The 20,229-nt window shown below is 45.0% G+C and overlaps 4 protein-coding genes across 5 annotated transcripts in view; 3 read left to right on the top strand and 1 right to left on the bottom strand.

Annotated features, from left to right (window-relative positions):
* The first annotated feature begins 1,549 nt into the window (after positions 1-1,549).
* On the top strand, positions 1,550-4,638 carry snrpf (small nuclear ribonucleoprotein polypeptide F). Its single transcript, XM_080517865.1, has 4 exons — positions 1,550-1,660; positions 2,931-3,056; positions 3,876-3,940; positions 4,425-4,638. The coding sequence occupies exons 1-4, from the start codon at positions 1,658-1,660 to the stop codon at positions 4,489-4,491; spliced, it is 261 nt and encodes an 86-aa protein (XP_080373991.1). The 5' UTR covers positions 1,550-1,657; the 3' UTR covers positions 4,492-4,638.
* A 161-nt stretch (positions 4,639-4,799) lies between these two features.
* amdhd1 (amidohydrolase domain containing 1) lies at positions 4,800-10,275 on the top strand (the record flags this gene model as incomplete). The annotated part of the gene is made up of 9 exons (XM_080518423.1): positions 4,800-4,936; positions 6,119-6,225; positions 7,367-7,431; positions 7,515-7,792; positions 7,902-8,127; positions 8,655-8,779; positions 8,889-8,982; positions 9,072-9,232; positions 10,170-10,275. The coding sequence occupies 9 exons, from the start codon at positions 4,800-4,802 to the stop codon at positions 10,273-10,275; spliced, it is 1,299 nt and encodes a 432-aa protein (XP_080374549.1).
* A 42-nt stretch (positions 10,276-10,317) lies between these two features.
* On the bottom strand, positions 10,318-14,958 carry LOC308146362 (tetraspanin-9). 2 transcript variants are annotated; one of them, XM_080518138.1, is made up of 9 exons: positions 14,799-14,958; positions 13,795-13,838; positions 13,565-13,671; positions 13,243-13,434; positions 12,991-13,065; positions 12,793-12,894; positions 12,568-12,699; positions 11,641-11,724; positions 10,318-10,584 (listed from the first exon to the last, which is right to left on the bottom strand). In XM_080518138.1, the coding sequence occupies exons 3-9, from the start codon at positions 13,625-13,627 to the stop codon at positions 10,513-10,515; spliced, it is 720 nt and encodes a 239-aa protein (XP_080374264.1). In that variant the 5' UTR covers positions 13,628-13,671; positions 13,795-13,838; positions 14,799-14,958; the 3' UTR covers positions 10,318-10,512. The 2 variants fall into 2 exon arrangements, with proteins under 2 accessions (XP_080374264.1, XP_080374265.1); XM_080518139.1 differs by having other exon boundaries at positions 13,565-13,678.
* A 1,015-nt stretch (positions 14,959-15,973) lies between these two features.
* rassf3 (Ras association domain family member 3) overlaps positions 15,974-20,229 on the top strand; it is a gene marked incomplete at its 5' end in the record, with an annotated part of 40,102 nt that continues 35,846 nt past the window's right edge. Inside the window, 2 exons of the mRNA XM_080518542.1 lie at positions 15,974-16,019; positions 16,918-17,508. Of these exons, the coding sequence (XP_080374668.1) occupies positions 15,974-16,019; positions 16,918-17,508 (637 nt within the window). The remainder of the gene's footprint in view (positions 16,020-16,917; positions 17,509-20,229) is intronic.

Genomic DNA, 20,229 nt, shown 5'->3' on the forward strand with positions numbered 1-20,229 from the left:
TTCTTTGGAATCGTTTTTCTCTCTTATAAATCCATAGTTTTGTCACTTTGAATCATTTTGTCATACTTTTTGTTATTTTGTTTCTGAATCCCTCGTTAGTCTGCCAATGTGTTGCTTACATCTCTTTCTAGTAATTTCCCAGGTCTTTTTTTTTTTTATCATGCCTTCATTCAGACGTCTTTCTAGTATTTCAATGTCTCTCTGGTGATTTCGTCTCTCTTAGCCTTCAGGCAGGTGTTATTTTGTGTGCATGACCCTTGTATGTATATGTATTCCTTCTTTCTTTAGTCTATTGAGTTGAGCTCACTGGGTGGAGGTGTCCTCTCCGCCAGGCCTTCTGGTGCATTCCCCCCCCGGCGGTCGTGGCGGTGAGGGACCCCTGCGGTCATGATGTCAGGCCGGGAGTATTTCAGACATGCACAGAAAAGCTCTGGAGTCATTTGCCAGGAATGAGCCGGGCCCTCGACTGTAAGGAAGTCGGTTTTTATTCGTCTCATCAGGTTGGAACTTGTCAGATGCTTCTGTGACAGTCGGACTCTGGGGGAGGCAGAGAAAAAAAAAAAAAGTGACGTGTGCAGACGGTTTGAGCCGGCGGAGGAGAAGCTGTCCAGACAGAGAGCGGCGGCGGCCCAGATCTGACTGTCATCTCGTCTCACACTGCCTCCCAGTTCAGCTCCACCTCACCTGGGGGCCGGCGGGGCAATCAGAGCCATGCCGGGGTGTCAGTGCCTGTCAGGGTCCCGGCCTTTACTCAACATAGATAGATAGATAGATAGATAGATAGATAGATAGATAGATAATTACTTTATTCATCCCCGAAGGGAAATTGTCTTGTTGCAGCAATCTGGTACATACGAATATTATAAAATACATCTGGGTATAAGACATAAAGTAAAACACAGAACGGAACATGGGCACTTAGAAATAAGAACGAGATAAAAGCAAAATAAATAAATAGCAAGGTGCAGTGGCAGAGCCATTAGAAGTAGGCATTATATAATAATAATAACAATAATACAGATAATAACAATGTGCAATAGTGTATAATACTCGTGTATAGTACTACTAATAATGGTAGCAATAATATAACAATAACAATATGGTAGCGATAAAATAACAATAACAATATATCAGTAATAATAATAATAATAATATTAATAATAATAATAATACCAATGGTAATAGTGTACTTATTGTCTATCTATCTATCTATCTATCTATCTATCTATCTATCTATCTATCTATCTATCTATCTATTGCAGTTTCTTCAATAGTCGCTACATACTACCATTGACACTAATTACTGTTTCAAATATTTTAGCTTGGTAGTGACTGGTAATAAAAATAAGTTCTATCTATATCTATCTATCTATCTATCTATCTATCTATCTATCTATCTATCTATCTATCTATCTATCTATCTATCTATCTATCTATCTATCTATCTATCTATCTACCGACTGTGTAATGTGGTGGTGATACCTCCTCCAGGCCGCCTGGTGTCGCTGTCTCAGGCTCCGCCCCCTCCTCTGACTGCTCCTCTGGTTCACTTCCTGTGTGGCGGTAAAGCGTGCGGCTCGCTCTGAACATTTCCAACGTTTCTGTGACGAAAACACAACAAACTCGTCATTTATAACGTTGATATATTTAAACTAACATGGTGAGTAACGCCTCGAATCTTTTGTTTCTATCTCAGGTGGAAGTTTGATTTCTGTATTTTACTTTTCCTCCGTGAAGATAGGAAGCCTTAACCGTGTGGCTAGTTAGCATTAGCCCCCTTAGCTTCTCATTCATAATGTTGGACCAAACATGTGTTAATTTAACAGTTTTATATATTATATTAATCATTAAATCAACTGGTATTTCGGGTGTTGCAGGTTCCAAGCCGTGTTAGGCGTGTGAAGTGTCTTAGAAGCGTGTTTTATGTTTTCATTTGGCCTGAAATTGGAAGATTTGTAACAAAGTGAACATTATCGAACATGTTTCCAGATAAACTGATTTAATTACTAAATATTCCCCCTGGAGTTCTTTAGAATACGTTCCAGGGACTATTGAGCACCACTATTGTAAGGTTTGAAAATCCTTAACTAATCTGCACTTTCTGATTTCGGGGTTCATGATCATTTTATTCTCATAATTTAAAATTAAAGCATAAATCAGATGTTTTCACTTGGAGGAAAGGATGATTGACCAAAGAAAAAGTCAAAGTTCAACAGCAGCATTCAGTATGCATCATGTCCATACTGTGTAATTAAATGTACGTTATAATTTCGTCCATAAGTTTATTATTGCGTAAGCAAACACTGCTAACTGTTAAACAAAGTTTTCATGTTAAATCTAGATTCTTTATTCTGATTTGTCTTGTTAAAGACATGTTTTAGATTAGGTTGTTGGCACACAAGCATTGGAAAACAAACTGGATTACTATAATTTGTTGTAAAATAATTTAACTTAATTATACATCATGATTTTATTATTTGTTTAATAGAGAAATGCAATAACTGACCTTTTTTTTTTTTTTTATATATTTTGAGTGTTTTTCGTGATTTTTATTTTCTACTACTTATATGTATATTGTGCCACACATATGGATTCTACTTACAGTTTCTTAGTTTTTAACAATGTCAATAACGACATGATCTAATTCTTTGAAAAATAATAGATTATAAAAATGCAGAAATGGTTAATCAATCTCAGAAATAAAGTATTTTCTTCTGTATTTCATAGTGTGTAATCATCAAATTTGCCCCATCTGGTTTGTAGTATAGTTTCCAGGTATTGTGGATACATTTATCAATATAGAAGAGCTCATCGTAACGTCTCCAGACATTTTTCAAACGCATGCTTCAACTACTTTCTTTAATTCTTGATGCGGCGAGTCGTCTTCTGCAGTGACTGATATGTTGTTGTGTTGTTGTTTTCCTGTGCAGAGTTTACCTCTGAACCCCAAGCCGTTCCTGAACGGGCTGACCGGGAAGCCGGTGATGGTGAAGCTGAAGTGGGGGATGGAGTACAAAGGCTACCTGGTGTCTGTGGACGGCTACATGAACATGCAGGTGGGACACACACACACACACACACACACGACGACAACCTTCGGGTTTTGTGTCTCTGATACAACAGCTTTATTCTACGTCGAACTCTCTGAGTTTATTCTCAATTAGATAGATAGATAATTACTTTATTCATCCCCGAAGGGAAATTGTTTTGTTGCAGCAATCTGGTACATAGGAATATTATAAAATACAATAGAATAGAAATAAAAGTAAAAAATAAAAAAATAAAAATATCTGGGTATAAGACATAAAGTAACACACAGAACGGAACATGGACACTTAGAAATAAGCAGGAGATAAAAGCAAGATAAATAAATAGTAAGGTGCAGTGGCAGAGCCATTAGAAGTAGGCATTATATAATAATAATAACAATAATACAGATAATAACAATGTGCAATAGTGTATAATACTTGTGTATAGTACTACTAATAATGGTAGCAATAATATAAAAATAACACGGTAGCAATAAAATAATATATATATCAGTAATAATAATAATAATACCAATAATAATAGTATACTTATAATAATAATAATACCAATGGTAATAGTGTACTTGCACATGTCAAAATATATGTATATGTACATGCAATATGCCATGTGAAATATGATATAATATAAGTATCAATATAAAAAGGATTGAACAGATTTCCTCACATGCTAACTTGACTGATGGAGGTTTAATATGGAGGAGAGGAGACACTGATGCTCGTTGCCGCTGAAATATGTAGAATTCAGTGAGACGGTTCCACAGTAACGTCTGGAACATGAGTGGAAAGAGAACAAGTGATAAAAACGTTGTGTTGTGTTGTTGGCAGCTGGCCAACACGGAGGAGTACGTGGACGGAGCGCTGGCCGGTCACCTGGGCGAAGTCCTCATCAGGTAGGGACGCTAAACCAGGCTCTGGGCTTTGATCGGGGGTTGTCCTGAAGCGCCGCTGCTCATGGGCACTGCGGTGGCTGGTTATTCTTCGTCTGGATCACGTGGTGGAGAACGTCTCTGACCTCCTGGAGACGCTGAGTGGAAATGGTCAACCAGGGAAGAGTTTGAAGGAGTCTGATGGGCGAGCGACAATGGTTCTGTGTTCTCTCTCTCTCTCTCGCTCTCTCGCTCTCTCTCAGTTTCTATCCCCCTCCCTCTCTGTCTCTGTCTGTCCCTCTCCCTCTCTCTCTCTCTCTCTCTCTCTCTCTCCCCCTCCTCTCTCGCTCACTTGTGAATTCCTCTGATATAAACAAGTTAAAAGTCAGATTTCCGAGGAATCAGTCACTCATGTCTAGTTTAAAGACTGAGAGGACCGTGGTCTGCGTTGATCATCCACCCGAGGAACGTCCCACCAACTTCTCCTCTCTCTGGTTCTCCCCCTCAGGTGCAATAATGTTCTGTACATCCGCGGCGTGGAGGAGGAAGAGGAGGACGGAGAAATGAGAGAGTGATGAAGAGCGTTTTCACCATGTGAAACTCTTTTAGGTTGATTTTTTTCCAGCAGCTTTCCCGTGATTCCTTTTGGTTTGTTTTTTGTTTTTTTTTACTGTATGTGTTGTGATACAGTCACAAATAAAAGTCATTGTTGTACACTTTGTTAAAAACAAGCTCCTCTGGGTTTTTCTTCCCCCGTCACGCCACATGATTTCATCAGCCCCCCCCCCCCACCGCCTTCCTGCACTTTGAACTCTGCTCACAAATATTTATCTTCCCCTCCAAACCAGCCGAGGTTCAGTTGTTCGCTGGGGAAAAATCCAAAATGTCTAAAAACTACAAGCTCCTGGTGAAAAACGCCCAGCAGGTGGTTTTAATCTGCAGCGACGGGGAGAAATACCTGACCAGGCCGCAGATGCAGAGTCTGAGTGTGATGGAGGACGGCAGCGTCGTGGTCGGGAGGTGAGTCTCGTCTCCGTCTGACCTTTTGTCGCACGACATAACTTTATTTCTATGGGGTTTTATTTGGGGCAAAATTGTGAGCGAGCGATAGGGAAAAATTTGACTGCATACATTTTTGTCCTGCACTAATAGCGTTTTGAGGCAATATTTAAATTGTGCAAAGAACAACTTGTGCGCTCAAAAATCATTTCTGCTCTGTTTCTCTCCGTGCTCATGCAGATTCTTCCTCTGCGCTCAACCTCTCTCTCTCTCTCTCTCTCTCTCGCTCGCTCAAATCTCTCAAAATTCTGCTGTGCGCTCGCTCAAAATGTGCAAAACTCAAATGTGACAGACACGGTTGTCCACCAATCACAGAAATTCAGAGCGGACATTGAACTCTGATTGGTTGCTTCGGATTCCGGCAGTGCCTCATAACCAACGAAGAAGAAAAACTTAACTCAACTTTATTTATAAAGCGCTTTAAGCAGCCGTAGCTGAGACAAAGTGCTGTACATTGAAATAAAAATATAAGAGGCAACATAACATTAAAACAATAAAAAAAAAAAAAAGTTAAAGCAATAAAAACAAACTGTGAGGGAAAACAAATGTTGTAATCCAGAATCGTTATCTTTAGTTTTCTTCTTCTACTGCTTCTGCTTCTTCTTCTTCTTCTACTGCTTCTGCTTCTTCTTCTTCTTCTTCTTCTACTGCTTCTGCTTCTTCTTCTTCTTCTTCTTCTTCTACTGCTTCTGCTTCTTCTTCTTCTTCTTCTACTGCTTCTGCTTCTTCTTCTTGCATTAGATGTGTGAGATGACGTCACATGTGTAAGTGAGACGGTCAGAGTTGCTAAGAATTAAAGTTTCATAGAAGATTCCCTAGGAACTGCTGTGGAGCAGCGGGGTCGCGATACAAAAACGGCAATTTCTTCAAATGAATGAAAAAATAAATACAAATGCAAATGGCCTCATGTCACAAACATTAATTAAAGATTAATTAAGATCTAAAACCAGAGCAGAGTCTCACGCTGAGGTAAAAGCCAAAGAATAAAAATGGGTTTTAAGACGCGTTTTAAAAAAGCGAAGTGACGCTCGGCCGCCAGCGCTCATTAAATCACGTTCCCGCACCTGAGCTGAGTGGAGGCGTGGTCCATGTGATCCATGTGGTCCATGTGATCCATGTGATCCATGTGGCGTTTCCCTGCAGTGACGGGCTGATTGAAGCCGTGGGTCCGGCACAATCCATCGCGGCTCGGTACTCGGAGGCGTCGTTCGATAAAGTCATCGACGCTACAGGCATGTGCGTCCTGCCAGGTGAGGGAAATCACACTGCCAACTCTCACATCCCACAAAAAAATAAACTAAAATAAAAATATATAATTAAATTAAATTGCAGGGGAAAAGATTTCAGAACTCACAGGGTCACAAGTGTCTTTGTCAACACGTCTCTTCTCACTCAGTTGAATTTACTGAATTTACATTGTCGCTGTTCTTATATATTGTCCATTTCTCCTCAAACTGGGATCTTTGTAATCTCAGCATGAGTCAAATGTTCCATTAAGTGGATCTGCTCAACAGTCTGGATCCATTGTTCGTCGTTGGAGGATCAGCTTGGTTCCACTTCCTTGTTAGTTTTTTTTACAAGCCACTGTTAAAGTTTTTAATTTACAGTGTACAAACTCAACTGGAAAATTGCACAGGTGCAGTATATTGACATCCAACGGTATATTATAACCCAAAATGTTTATTATTTCTGTGTTTATTATTTTCCAATAGTCACTTATTTTTGAACACTTCCAGAATATATGGCTATGATTAACATTTACTGATCCACAGTTTGTCCAACATGGAAGAGGCTGCTTTAAATATTTACTTTTAACTCTAGGGGTAATAAAACAACGGATCAGCTCTTTAAGCTCTTCTGATTCTGACTCTCCTCCATAACACTTAAAATAAACACGCCTCTCAAAATGTGTTTAACTAAAATCATGTTTCATGTTCACTTGTTTATTTCCATTATTTATTTTGCTATAATTGAACATTTCGCTTCAATTTAAATTAACCATAAAAGAAATTTACATTATTTTAGTCTCCAGACACATTAGTGGAAGCTGTTACACGGGTGTTTGATCTTTGGGAACCAATCAGGTTTGAGTGTTTTGCTCAAGGACACTGACACGTGTAGAGGAGGAGGCCGGGAATCAAACCATCAACCTTGCCTCTTTACTGGCCGAGGTTATTTGAACGTGTAACATCAGTGGATTCTACTGAATTGTAGTTTGAAGGTGGTTGAGTGTTGAGTCTTCAGTTTTTATCAAAGAATAATGAAACATGTCCCCCTTGAGAGAATGCAGTTTTTTTGTGGGGGTGTAAATGAAAGGAGTGGTGGTTTACAAAGACTTCAAAGGCTTTACAGCAGGTGATGAGGCTGCAGCGATGGGTGTGTGTGTTTCAGGGCTGGTCGACGCCCACACTCACCCGGTTTGGTCTGGAGACCGAGTGCACGAGTTCTCCATGAAGGTAAACACTCGATCCGTGACCTCCGACCCCCCCCCCCACCCCTCCCCCACCCCCGCTAACCCCTATCCACGCTGTGCCGGCAGCTGGCGGGGGCCTCCTACATGGACGTGCACCGGGCCGGCGGCGGCATCCACTTCACGGTGGAGCACACCCGGGCCGCCGCCGCCGCCGACCTGCTGGCCTCGCTGCGCGGCCGCCTGCTGCGGATGCAGCGGGCGGGGACCACGCTGGTGGAGTGCAAGAGCGGCTACGGCCTGGAGCTGCACGCCGAGCTGAAGATGCTGCAGGTGATCGAGGAGGCCCGGCGAGCCCTGCCCATCAACATCTCCTCCACCTACTGTGGGGCGCACGCCGTGCCCAGGTGAGGCTCCTGGAGCCCCGCCCCTACCCCCGCCAGCCAGCAGGGGGGGGGGGGGGTCGTGCTCTGCGGCGCCCAGATAGTGAGCGTTCCCCTCTCTCCGTTTGGGCAGGGGGAAGACGGTGGCGGAGGCCACCCGGGACGTCCTGGAGGTCCAGCTGCCGCGGCTGCGGGCCGAGGTGGCCGCCGGGCGCCTGCGCGTGGACAACATCGACGTGTTCTGCGAGGAGGGCGTGTTCGACCTGGACTCCACCCGCTCCATCCTGCAGGCCGGCAAGCAGCTGGGCCTCAACGTCAACTTCCACGGAGACGAGCTGCACCCCATGAAGTCGGCCGAGGTGTCGCACTCGAACCAATGATTCTGTGAAACCTACATAAACCTCGTCATTTCCTTAAACTGTGCGCCAGCGCCCCCTGCTGGTCTGTGCAGGTATTACAGTTCTGACATGAACTAGCCAGGTGATTTTTACTTCTTACCACAAGAGAAACATGGAGATTTTTTTCCCCTTCATGTCTGAGGTGAATCCAGTGAAATCACAGACCATAATAAGAGTTTTTTTTGGTTTTATCCATTTGCTGGTTATTTCTCGTATCAGGTCGTTTCTGTTTTGTGAATTTTGCTGTGAGATTCTTTTCAGAAGAAGGAATCTGGTGAAAGATGTGAGTTAATTTCTGCTCATCTGGAGACTTAATCAGTCCAGTTCATCACCATTTTTTTTTTTTTTTTTAAATGAACATTTCAGAGAAACGCAGTCCCTTCAAGATAGTAGGACCGGAGTTGACCTTTAACCTTTGCTGACCGTCTCGGAGGGGGAGGGGGGGGTGCCCGACGCTCGCGGACTCACCTCCTGTGTTTGTGTGTCAGATGGGAGCCGAGCTCGGCGCTCTCGCCATCAGTCACCTGGAGGAGGTGACGGACCAGGGCATCGTCGCCATGGCGACGGCCAAAACCGCCGCCGTCCTGCTGCCGACCACAGCCTACATCCTGCGGTACACACACACACACACACACGCAGGTTACCACACACACACAGGTTACCTGTGTGTGTGTGGTAACCTGCGTGTGTGTGTGTGTGTGTGTGTGTGTGTGTGTGTGTAGGCTGCCTCAGCCTCGAGCCAGAGCCATGCTGGACGCCGGGGTGATCGTCGCTCTCGGCAGTGACTTCAACCCCAACGCTTACTGCTGCTCCATGGTGAGGAAGAGGAGGAGTAAAAACCCTCTGCATCCACCCCCCCCCCTCTCTAATCCCCCCCCCTCTCTCTACTGCCCCCTTGTGTGCAGCCCCTGGTCATGCACCTGGCCTGCGTGAACCTGCGGATGTCGCTGAGCGAGGCCCTGGCCGCCGCCACCATCAACGCCGCCTTCGCTCTGGGACGTTCCGACAAACACGGATCATTAGAGGAGGGCAAGGCGGGGGACCTGCTGCTGCTGCGGACCAGCAGGTCTGTGGGGGTGGGGGGGGTCTGTGGGGGGGGTCCACCCGGGTCCCCTCTCATGCAGAGGCTGAAAGAGTCACAGTAATCTTAGATGAAGTACTCGAGTACTGGACTCCTCGCGGTGTTCCTTTTGAAAAGCGTAATCTCAGTCTGCAAACTTCTCCAGGACATAGAAATCTATTTAAAGGATCGAGTATAAAGACGTTTCTTTTAACGCACCGTTTAGTTTAATGTGTACTTTTTATTGATTTCACTTATTTTTTATCATTTGGAAAAACATTTTGGTGAAAAGTTGCAGATTTTTATTACAAATGTATTTAACTAAATGAGTTTATTATACTGTTCTGATTCATTTAATCTGATTTAATTAAAAGTATTTAATAGTCAAAGGGACTTTTTTTTAAATATTTAGCAATTTTCCATTTTATTTCTGAGTTTTTTTTCTATAAACATTGTTTATTCTGATTAGAATAGTATATTATATCTATTTCCACTTTATTGTGTTCTATAATTGAACACAGGATAATATTGACTTTATTCAAAACGATCAAATTGTTTCTAGCAGGACAAATAACTTTCATTTAACAATGAGTGTGTGGATATAAACTGAATATCTGACAATATCTGTGCAACTTTAATCAACGGTATCACAGTTTCTGTAGTTATTTTGGACAAAAACTAATTTTATATACGTTTTTTTAAAATTAAAAGTTAAGTTTTGCGATATAACTCCCCTTAAATGTCTGAAATTCTCATTTTATATCTTAACCAAAAGTAGATTTTTGTGAATATCAGTTCCTATTTGATGATGATCATGAGCCTCCAGATGTATTTAGATATTTGACTGATTAATTTCCCGTCCGTTGGGATGCAATGATCATCTTGAGTCTCTAAATGCAGGTCAAAGTTTTGGGAACTGTACTTTTTCTCTTCTCCCTTCCAGGTGGGAGCATCTGATCTACCAGCTGGGAGGACATCAGGAGGTCATCCGCTACGTCGTCGTCGGGGGGAACGTCGTCTACGACAACGACAGGACCCTCGACCTTTGACCTCCAGAGGCAGCCCCCGACGAGTGCAGAGTTCCGTCTTTATTCAACATGTTGGTACACAACAGTTTCCACAGGTTGGGGCTTTAATAACAACACCACGCTACAAAACCACTACAAAACTATTCACAACAACGATAATGAGAGCAGGCGAGAGAAAAGCTGCAGTGGCACAGTGGATAAATGTTGGTTTTACTGGGAAGGTGAAATATAAAAGGTGGATCACGCGTTGAAATGCTGTCAGGCTTCGTACTTCTTCCCGCCGCGGTGGATCTGCTGGTACAGGGTCATGGAGAACGCCATGCCGAGCAGCTGCAGAGCAGACGGCCAGATTATAGAGCATCTTCCTCAAATATCCACATTATAGAGCATCTTCCTCCTCTAACATAATAGTATAGAGCATCTTCCTCTAACATCAGATTGTACAGCATCTTCCTCCTCTAACATCAGATTATAGAGCATCTTCCTCCTCTAACATCAGATTATAGAGCATCTTCCCCCTCTAACGTCAGATTATAGAGCATCTTCCTCCTCTAACATCAGATTATAGAGCATCTTCCTCAAATATCCACATTATAGAGCATCTTCCTCCTCTAACATAATAGTATAGAGCATCTTCCTCTAACATCAGATTGTACAGCATCTTCCTCCTCTAACATCAGATTATAGAGCATCTTCCTCCTCTAACATCAGATTATAGAGCATCTTCCCCCTCTAACGTCAGATTATAGAGCATCTTCCTCCTCTAACATCAGATTATAGAGCATCTTCCTCTAACACCAGATTATAGAGCATCTCCCCCCTCTAACGTCAGATTATAGAGCATCTTCCTCCTCTAACATCAGATTATAGAGCATCTTCCTCCTCTAACATCAGATTATAGAGCACCTTCTTCTAACGTCAGATTATAGAGCATCTTCTTCTAACGTCAGATTATAGAGCATCTTCCTCTAATGTCAGATTATAGAGCATCTTCCTCCTCTAACATCAGATTATAGAGCACCTTCCTCCTCTAACATCAGATTATAGAGCATCTTCTAACGTCAGATTATAGAGCATCTTCCTCCTCTAACGTCAGATTATAGAGCATCCTCCTCCTCTAACATCAGATTATAGAGCATCTTCCTCCTCTAACATAAGATTATAGAGCATATTCCCCCTCTAACATCAGATTATAGAGCATCGTCCTCCTCTAACATCAGATTATAGAGCATCTTCTTCTAACGTCAGATTATAGAGCATCTTCCCCCTCTAACATCAGACTATAGAGCATCTTCCCCCTCTAACATCAGACTATAGAGCATCTTCCTCTAACGTCAGATTATAGAGCATCTTCCTCAAATATCTCGCTTTCACTCTCTCTCTCACCTGAATGACCAGCACACACATGGCGATGGTTCCCAGCAGGTGCTTGTTTTCATCCAGCCACTCTTCCACCTTCTCATAACAACCCTGGAAACACACGAAAACACAACAGTCATTAGAGGAGGAAGGAGGCAGGACGACTCCTTTATCACCGTGTGGGAGGAAACTGAACCTGTGACCCGAACGCCCCACGAGGTGTCGGCAGAGCAAATCACTGTTTACGTCATCGCGGGATCATGACAGAGCAACGTCGTCACCCGCCCTCAACCACGGGTGGTTAAACGAGTATCACCGAGAACCCAGCAGTTCCTACACTCTTCCACAAGTGGGGTCAAAAATCACCCCAATTCAAATCAATGTGTTTTGCCAATATACTGGGTTGTTATCTTCAAAATCTTTCAAATATAGAGTTCTAGTATCTTCATATTCCAGGTATTCCTCATAAAACATGTTTGTGACGAGGCCATTTGCATTTTTATTTATTCTTTCACTTGTGCAAGAGTGGGGTCATGATACAAAAACTGCAATTTCTTAAAATTTGTGAAAAAATTAATAGAAATGCAAATGGCCTCATGTCACAAACATGTTTTTTTGAGGAATACCTGGAATATGAAGATACTACAACTTTTCATTTTAAAGATGTTGAAGAATAACGACCCCTGGGGTCATTTTTGACCCCACGTGTGCATCGAAGGGTTAAGAAAGACATCGACCAGGTGAAACAAACTAAATAGAGCACTATTGGCTGAACAATCTGGTTTGATGACGACCACGTATGCAGACGACGTTGAAGTCTTCGTGCTCTTTCCAATGTACAGGCCCTGTAATACCGCCACACACCACCGGGGGCTCGGTGGAAACCAGTGTTATTAATCGCAGACTCAGTCCAGATGAAGCAGATTTCATCGACCTGTCGAAGACGCGACTGACCCGCGTCCAGAAGACGTTGGAGGCGTTGCGTCCGCAGCCGGGGGCGACCGTCTGGCAGCAGCGGTCGGGGACCACGTTCTCGTGCAGCGCCGCGTACCAGTCGTTGTGGTTCGTCACGCCGCAGCAGCGCCACTGGAAGACAGAACGGAGAGTCGCGTCAACAGGGGGGGGGGGGGGGCTAAAGTCAGCCGGAGGGGGCGTGTCGGGGGGGGGGGGGGGAGTTACCTCGCCCTGAATGGCGTTCCAGGCGTCCCTCAGACCGGCGTTGTCCTCGGTGTTGTACAGGACCAGGCCCTCCTTCAGGTCCCGCCTGGCGTTGTCACTCACCTGGTCAGACACACGGCAGGGTGCATTGTGGGATATGACAGAAGGGACGCGAGCCCTCACCCCCCCCGCCCACCCCCTCACAGTGTGCCGCCTCACCTTGTCGGTGTAGACGAAGAAGAGGATGAGGAGGATGAGCTCGGCCAGAAGGATGATGAGGAGAACGATGAAAAACTGAGGAGCAGAAAGGAGGAGGAGTCAGGGAGCTGCTGCCATGTTGGGAGAAGTCATTTCCTTTTATTATTTATTTCATTCATTTAAAACGATGCAACAGCAGCATTGCATATTAATGAAAAGGGGCAGACCCCCCCCCACGTCCTCCATAGGGAGAGGGTGTGCTGGTTCACTCACGCTCAGCAGCAGACACTTGTTCTCCTTGATGGCGCCCAGGCAGCCCAGGAAGCCCGTCACCATGACGACGGTGCCCAGGGTGATGATGAGGTTGGCGGCGGACAGCGAGGGGAAGGAGGGCGACAGGGCGGCGAAGCTGCCCTGGGAGACCGACAGCCACACGCCCACGCCCAGCAGGCCACAGCCGCCCAGCTGAACACACACACACACACACGCACACACACACACACGCTCAGACATTTCCTGCTGATTGCACGATAACAAGGTGCTGTGATGAGGGAGCTGATCTCCCTTGCTGAGTCATGAAAAGAGCAATAATCACCCAGAAGAGCAGGTTGAAGAGGAACAGCATGTATTTCACGCAGCAGATGCAGCCGCGAGCCATGATTGGAGCCACGCTCACACACACACTCACACTCTACACACACTCTACACACTCTCACACACACACAAGAGAACCGACGTTAAAATACAGAGACTCACACCTTGTGAGATCATAGAAACATGTGGTGGTTCACTTTATTTACTGAGTCATTAGAGGAGGAGACTCACCACTTCAACAGGCTGGAGGACACACACACACTCTGGAAGTGTACCTGGAACACACACACACACACACACACACACGTTTAGACGACAGTGCCAAACTCAACTCTTTCAAAACGGTTGAGAAAACTCGCTGAAGAATCACGACTTCATTTCCTGGTTGTTTACTAGCAGATGACAGGAGTGTGACTAAAATGTTCTATTATGTGAATAACTTTATTTTTATATTGACTTTAAAAAAAAAAAGTTTGGTGTGATAAGCACTTTAATATTTATGAGTATAATGCATCAAACACAGGCGTGTGTGTGTATAGATGCGTGATTGTGAGTCTTTGTTTTTTTATATATATCCTCTGGTTTATGTTTTCATGACCACATTGTTAATTAGAATTTTATATCAATAAACTAGTAAACATATATTTTTTTTAAATGCATCAAACCCATCAGGTGTTATTAAAACGTTGTTTTACTGTAATTATGAAATGACCAGAAGGTATTAGTTTTAAAATAACATACATATAACGTATAAAGTATTTCCAACCTTTTGAAAAGCTGCGACGAAAACATATCCAATACTTTAGGTAGCTTTGATTTATTAACATTTTAATACCTGAACAAAAACCCTTTAAATAAACAAATCCACAAAACATCTATTTAATAATTACATGTTTTTTCATTTCAGAACATCAAAGTTGGTATTTCTGTTGATAAATGATCGTTGTCGCTTTTTCGCCAGTGACGCGCCGTGACGTCACACAACCTCAGCCTGCGGAGAAACAAAAGTTTGCACTAAAAAAATCCATTAAACTAAATAAATAAAAAAACTCCTCGGCGCCGTTTTGACGTCACTTTTCGTCAACTTTTGCGCTGAAAACCCCCGTTAAAGTTCATAGTTCGAATATAAACCGAGGCTCCGGCCGGGATTGTTCAAAATGCGCAGCGAGGAAAAGAGGAGAAGAAGAAGAAGAAGAAGAAAAGAGGAGAAGAAGAAGAAAAGCGGAGTTTCTCACCGCCTCGTCACCAGATCATCTCCCCCGACAAACTGCGCAGTCTTCCCCCCCGCAGTGAGCCTCACATTCCCCCGGGGCGACGACTGGGAGACCCGGCGGCTGGAGACGGCTGAAGTTCGGTCGTTGTCCGGAGGAGAGCAGCGGGAGGAGGGGGAGGTCTCCCCCGGGGAGGGCGGAGCTCGGAGCGGGCAGCAGCTGGAGGTGAGGGGGGGGGGGGGGGGGGGGTGGTAGGGGGTCACATCCGGCCTGGGAGGCGTGGCCGGTGGCGACAGGGAGCACGGCCACCCGGTCAAAGACCCCCGGGACGGTGAGGACCGCGGAGGAAATAAAGAGAAGCACTAAAATGGGAGAAAATAGATTTAAATCAATAACGGCTTTATTAAGATAATTGGTCAAACGAGCGCCACTAGTGGGGGGAGGAGGTACTGCAACAACAATATCAGTAAAATCCAAGCAGAACAAATAAAGTAACATATGAATATTTTTTAATAACATTAATCTATAGGTCTGTCAGCAAGTAATTTTATAAAACAACAAAAAGTGACAAGTTCTTCTTTACCTGTTTCAAAAATATGCAGAAATACTGTTGTTAAAAAAAATGAAGTGAACATTACTCAGGTTTTGTTTTGTTTTTTCCCAGTCAGTTGTTTTATTGCTGGGTTTCTTTGTATTGATTTCTTCCAACCAAACAATTGTGTTATGATGACTCCTCACTGGTTCACTGACTCAGCAATAAACCAGAACCAGGACGTCTCCTCCTCTGGTTCTGGTTCTGCAGAAAGTCTGGTTCTGCAGAGAGTCTCCTCCTCTGGTTCTGGTTCTGCAGAAAGTCTGGTTCTGCAGAGAGTCTCCTCCTCTGGTTCTGGTTCTGCAGAGAGTCTCCTCCTCTGGTTCTGCAGGGTTTTTTACTTTTTCCCCACCGTCTGACGTCATTGATCTGTTCCAGTGTCACTCTGACTTTGTTTATAAACCCATTTGAGTGTCAACAGCACCCTCAAGTGGTCAGAATAAGACATAACAAGTGTTGACATCAGAACGCAAATGAACTCCAATTTAAAGTGAGAACGTAAAACTTTCATTGTGTTTTGGTCTGAAAACACAACTTTGTAAAAACACTCCGGCTCTGTCGTTGTGCAAATGTGAAAACCTTCCTGGGAATGTTCACTTCCGTTTCCATGGAGACGACAGAATCTTTGCCACCACACGAGCACGATGATCACAGTAACCAGGAGTTCTGCACATGCTCAGTAGAGACAATCACAACACCGTTTCCTCCATGGCGTCATCACTCCCCGTCCTGATTCTCCTGGACTTGGTAGTTTTATTTTGACAGTCACCATAATAACAATCCCACTTGGTGGAACCAGACATTTAATTTTTTTAACTTTCCCTTTTCTGTGTCAGAAGTTTGTGTTTTATAGAATTTGTGGAAGAGAAAAGCAGTTTAATGGCATCAGATTGTTTTGTTTGTTGCATATTGTTCTAATTTAACGTCTTGAACACGGCGAGACAACGTTTTTGTCGGTAACTGAGATGTTTTGGTGATAATAAAGCTCAGAGTTCTACAAGTTGACCCTCCCACAGTGGATAATTGGCTTGAAATCATTAAGGACATACACGAGATGGAAAGGTTGACTTTTGTTTTAGGATTGCAGACTGATATTTACGCTTCAAAATGGACAAAATGGACAAAATGGACAGTGTATCCCAACAAATAATTGCTATCATGTACAGATAACTGATGTATGCTGGCACCTCGTTAACCGTTTACTTTCCATAGCGGCTCATTGCAACAGATACAAGATTATTGTTACATGAATGCTGCTTAACGTTGATCAATGTTTACATGCTGACAACTTTGCTGTAACTGTTATGTGGAAAACTGTGCAATAAAAATTGAGTATAAAAAAAATAATTATAAAAAAAAGCTGAGTTGTTTGAAACATCAGGTTGAGCTACAGTTCCAGCTGTTAGCTCTGGTGTTGTGACTTAAACTGTCACTTTTACTTTCCCCCGGGGGCCGCCCGAGGGCCCGCGGGCCCCCGGGTGTTCACCTCCGGACCTGCGGCGGCTCCTTCCTGGAGCTCAGTGTGAAATGAGACCCAACCCGTTCCTCCAGCCGCCTCGACCGGCTCCCCCGCGGCCTCAGCTCGCTGCGGCTCCAGTCGCTCTCGCCTGCCGCCCGTGCCGATGTTTAACGCGGTGCACCCGGGCCGGAGGTACGCCCCCCCGCGCCCCGCCGCCGCCGCCGCCGCCTCCCCGGACCGCGCGCCCAGCGTGCGGCCGCTGAATCTCAGCACGACGCTCCGCGACGCCCCGGAGGCGACGTGGCCGCCGCCGGGAGCCAAGGTGCGCGTCTCCAAGGGCGGCGTGGTGGTGCGCGCCGCGCGCAGGAACCCGTCCCCGCAGCCCGCCAGCCTGGAGAGCCTGGAGGCGGCGTGGAGCGAGAGGGACCGGCGGGAAGAGGGGGGCGCGCCGCCGAGCCCCGGGAAGAAGGCGGAGGCGGAGGCCGCCGGGGGCGGGGGTCCGCCCCGCGGCCGCAAGAGGGGCTTCAGGCCGCCCGACGTTAGGACCATCTTCTCCCGCGCAGAGAGGGACCCCCGGGTCCGGGAGGAGAGCGGGGAGGGGCACACCTTCGAGCCCCGGGGGGAGGACACCTGGTGCGACGTCTGCTGCCACTACATCTTCCAGGGGGGGCACACCTGTGCAGGTGAGGGGGTGACGGGGGGGTACATCAAGAGTAAAACTTTAAATCAGTGATTAAAGTGTTTCAGTCCGATTGGAACTTTTCCACTGTAGACAACCAGAGGAACCAACATCTGTTTTACCTGGAATCTGGATGTTTTACATGAAATGTCAGTGTGACTGACGTTAAATAAATACATATCTGAATATATTGGTGTTTTATTAGGCGTTAAGTGAACTTCAGGCTTTTGTTCAGCTGCTTTTAAAGACGATGAAGATAAACACAACATGTTGTTCTGAACGACCAGTTCAAATTGAGAGAAAGCAGTTCTACTACAACATCCTGGTATTTATTACTCCCGATTTAAGTAAATTAACAAACTTTATTTGGCATTTTTCTTTAAACATCCATAACATGGAAAAACTCAAAGCCAAGAGTGAGAGTGTGACGTCATCAAATACATCTGCCTCTCTTTCCTTTATATCTAAACACACTAAGTTAAAGCTTCGCAAAAACAAATACCATGTTTCTACAATACTCAAGTATCTTTATTTACTATATTACTCGTCTCTACATCAGACAGTCTCTCATCTATCATGTAATGCAGGTTTGAAGCCCGAGGAGTGTAGGACGACGTCACGGTGACAGAACAGAATCCATTGTGCCGAGAAAGAATCAGAGACCGACTTCACTCTGACTGATGACTCAGCGTGTCGACGTCTCCAGTAATAGATCTCTTTGATCTGCTGGTTTAACACTGCAGGAGTGTCTTCACCAGCTCAGAGGGAGACTCAGACTCAGAGTGAGGCTCAGAGTGAGACTCGGACTCAGTGAGACTCGGACTCAGAAGGAGACTCAGACTCAGAGTGAGGCTCAGACTCAGAGTGAGACTCAGACTCAGAGTGAGGCTCAGACTCAGAGTGAGGCTCAGACTCAGAGTGAGACTCAGACTCAGAGTGAGGCTCAGACTCAGTGAGACTCAGACTCAGAGTTAGACTGAGACTCAGAGTGAGACTCAGACTCAGTGAGACTCAGAGTTAGACTGAGACTCAGAGTGAGACTCAGACTCAGTAAGGCTCAGACTCAGTGAGACTCAGAGACTCAGACTCAGTGAGACTCAGACTCAGAGACTCAGACTCAGAGTGAGACTCAGACTCAGAGTGAGGCTCCAGCAGCTGGAATGTCAGAGGAATGCAGTTGGACCGGTTCAGGACTGAAAGGAGACGGACTTCCTCCTGCTGTCCATGCAAATAAAGGAAGCGTCTCTCACTGTGCCAGTCTCTCACAACACCAGAGCACTGAGGTCCTCTACCAGGTCCTCTACCAGGTCCTCTACTAGGTCCTCTACCAGGTTCTCTACCAGAGCTCCTCTACCAGGTCCTCTACCAGGTCCTCTGGTAGAGGGGCAGTTTTCATGGCCGACGCTGTGAGAGCAGCCTCCACCAGTCATGGTCGTTGATGATAATAATAATAATAATAATAATAATAATAATACTAAGTTAGCGTGAGTCCAGTGAGTGGATGTGAGCAGCTTGTGTCTCAGCGTCTCTCCCTGTGGGTCCAGAGTAACAGAACCCTGCAGCACAGCAGAGGATCCATGTCCTCACGCTTTAATGTTGCATCAGTGTGTGTTCACCAGTTCATCCGTCCATCAGTTGTTCAGAACTACCTCAGAGTTACTACCAGGACTGTTCGGTGCAATACGTCATGTTTCATAGCAAATAATCAACAATTTGATTTGACGAGAACAATGATGGAATATCACCATGAGATGTTTGACGCTTGTCGAATGTCATATAAAGTCGTTTGAAGGAAAAGACAACGAAATAAGTAAGGAATCCCAGAATTTAAAGAACCCCCCCCCCCCCCCCCCCCCCAAGGAGGAGGTGGAGGAGCTTCACATTGTAAAAACTAATTTTGAGTCACGGTGTGAAATACTGAGTCTGAATGATCCGCCTCCAGCTGCCGGCCTCCATGTTTGTTCAGTCGCTGTGACAGTTTGGCTCCACGGGACAATCTGGCTGCTAATGACACACACACACACACACACACACACACACACACACAGTGGGGGTCAGTGTGTGTGTGAGGGGAGGGGCCGGCCCAGACCTGGTACAGACACACACACACACACACGCAGCCTGCATGGCAGCGAGAGATGACTTTAGCAGAGCTCCCAGGACGGAGAGGCAGAATGTGTGTGTGAGCCGGCGATGGGATTTACCAAAAACTTCGGCCGAACCTGGAGGAGGGTGTCCAGGTTTTTCTACGGCTTCCCCAAAGCCATGCGGCGCTCCGGACCTCTGGAGGTCAGCCTGCTGTGGAGGAACTCCGGTGAGTTCCACCGCAATGAGCACATTAGGAAAAACAGGAGTGGGCCCAGGACGCAACCCTGAGGAACTCCGCACCTTGGTTTTACCTTCTCACACTGAGATACACTATTAGTGCCCAACAACGGCAATGTACATTTAATACTTTATTACTATTTCTGCTCTCGTTTATATCGGCACACATTTTTGTCGCTTACCGGTATATAACTTTATTTCTTCTTTGTTGTAAACATATATTATTCTTTTTATTGCTAAAAAAACTGATCTAACTTTATCTATATTGTGCATCGTGTGTGATTAAGATACAACCATTCATATTGGTGTTGGTATAAACGTATCAAATCCATTCATTTTCTTCAGTTTGAATGAATGAATGAATGAATGGATTTATGAATGAATGAATGAACGAATGAAT

This window comes from Blennius ocellaris (assembly GCF_963422515.1).
Source record: "Blennius ocellaris genome assembly, chromosome: 22".
NCBI lineage: Eukaryota > Metazoa > Chordata > Actinopteri > Blenniiformes > Blenniidae > Blennius > Blennius ocellaris.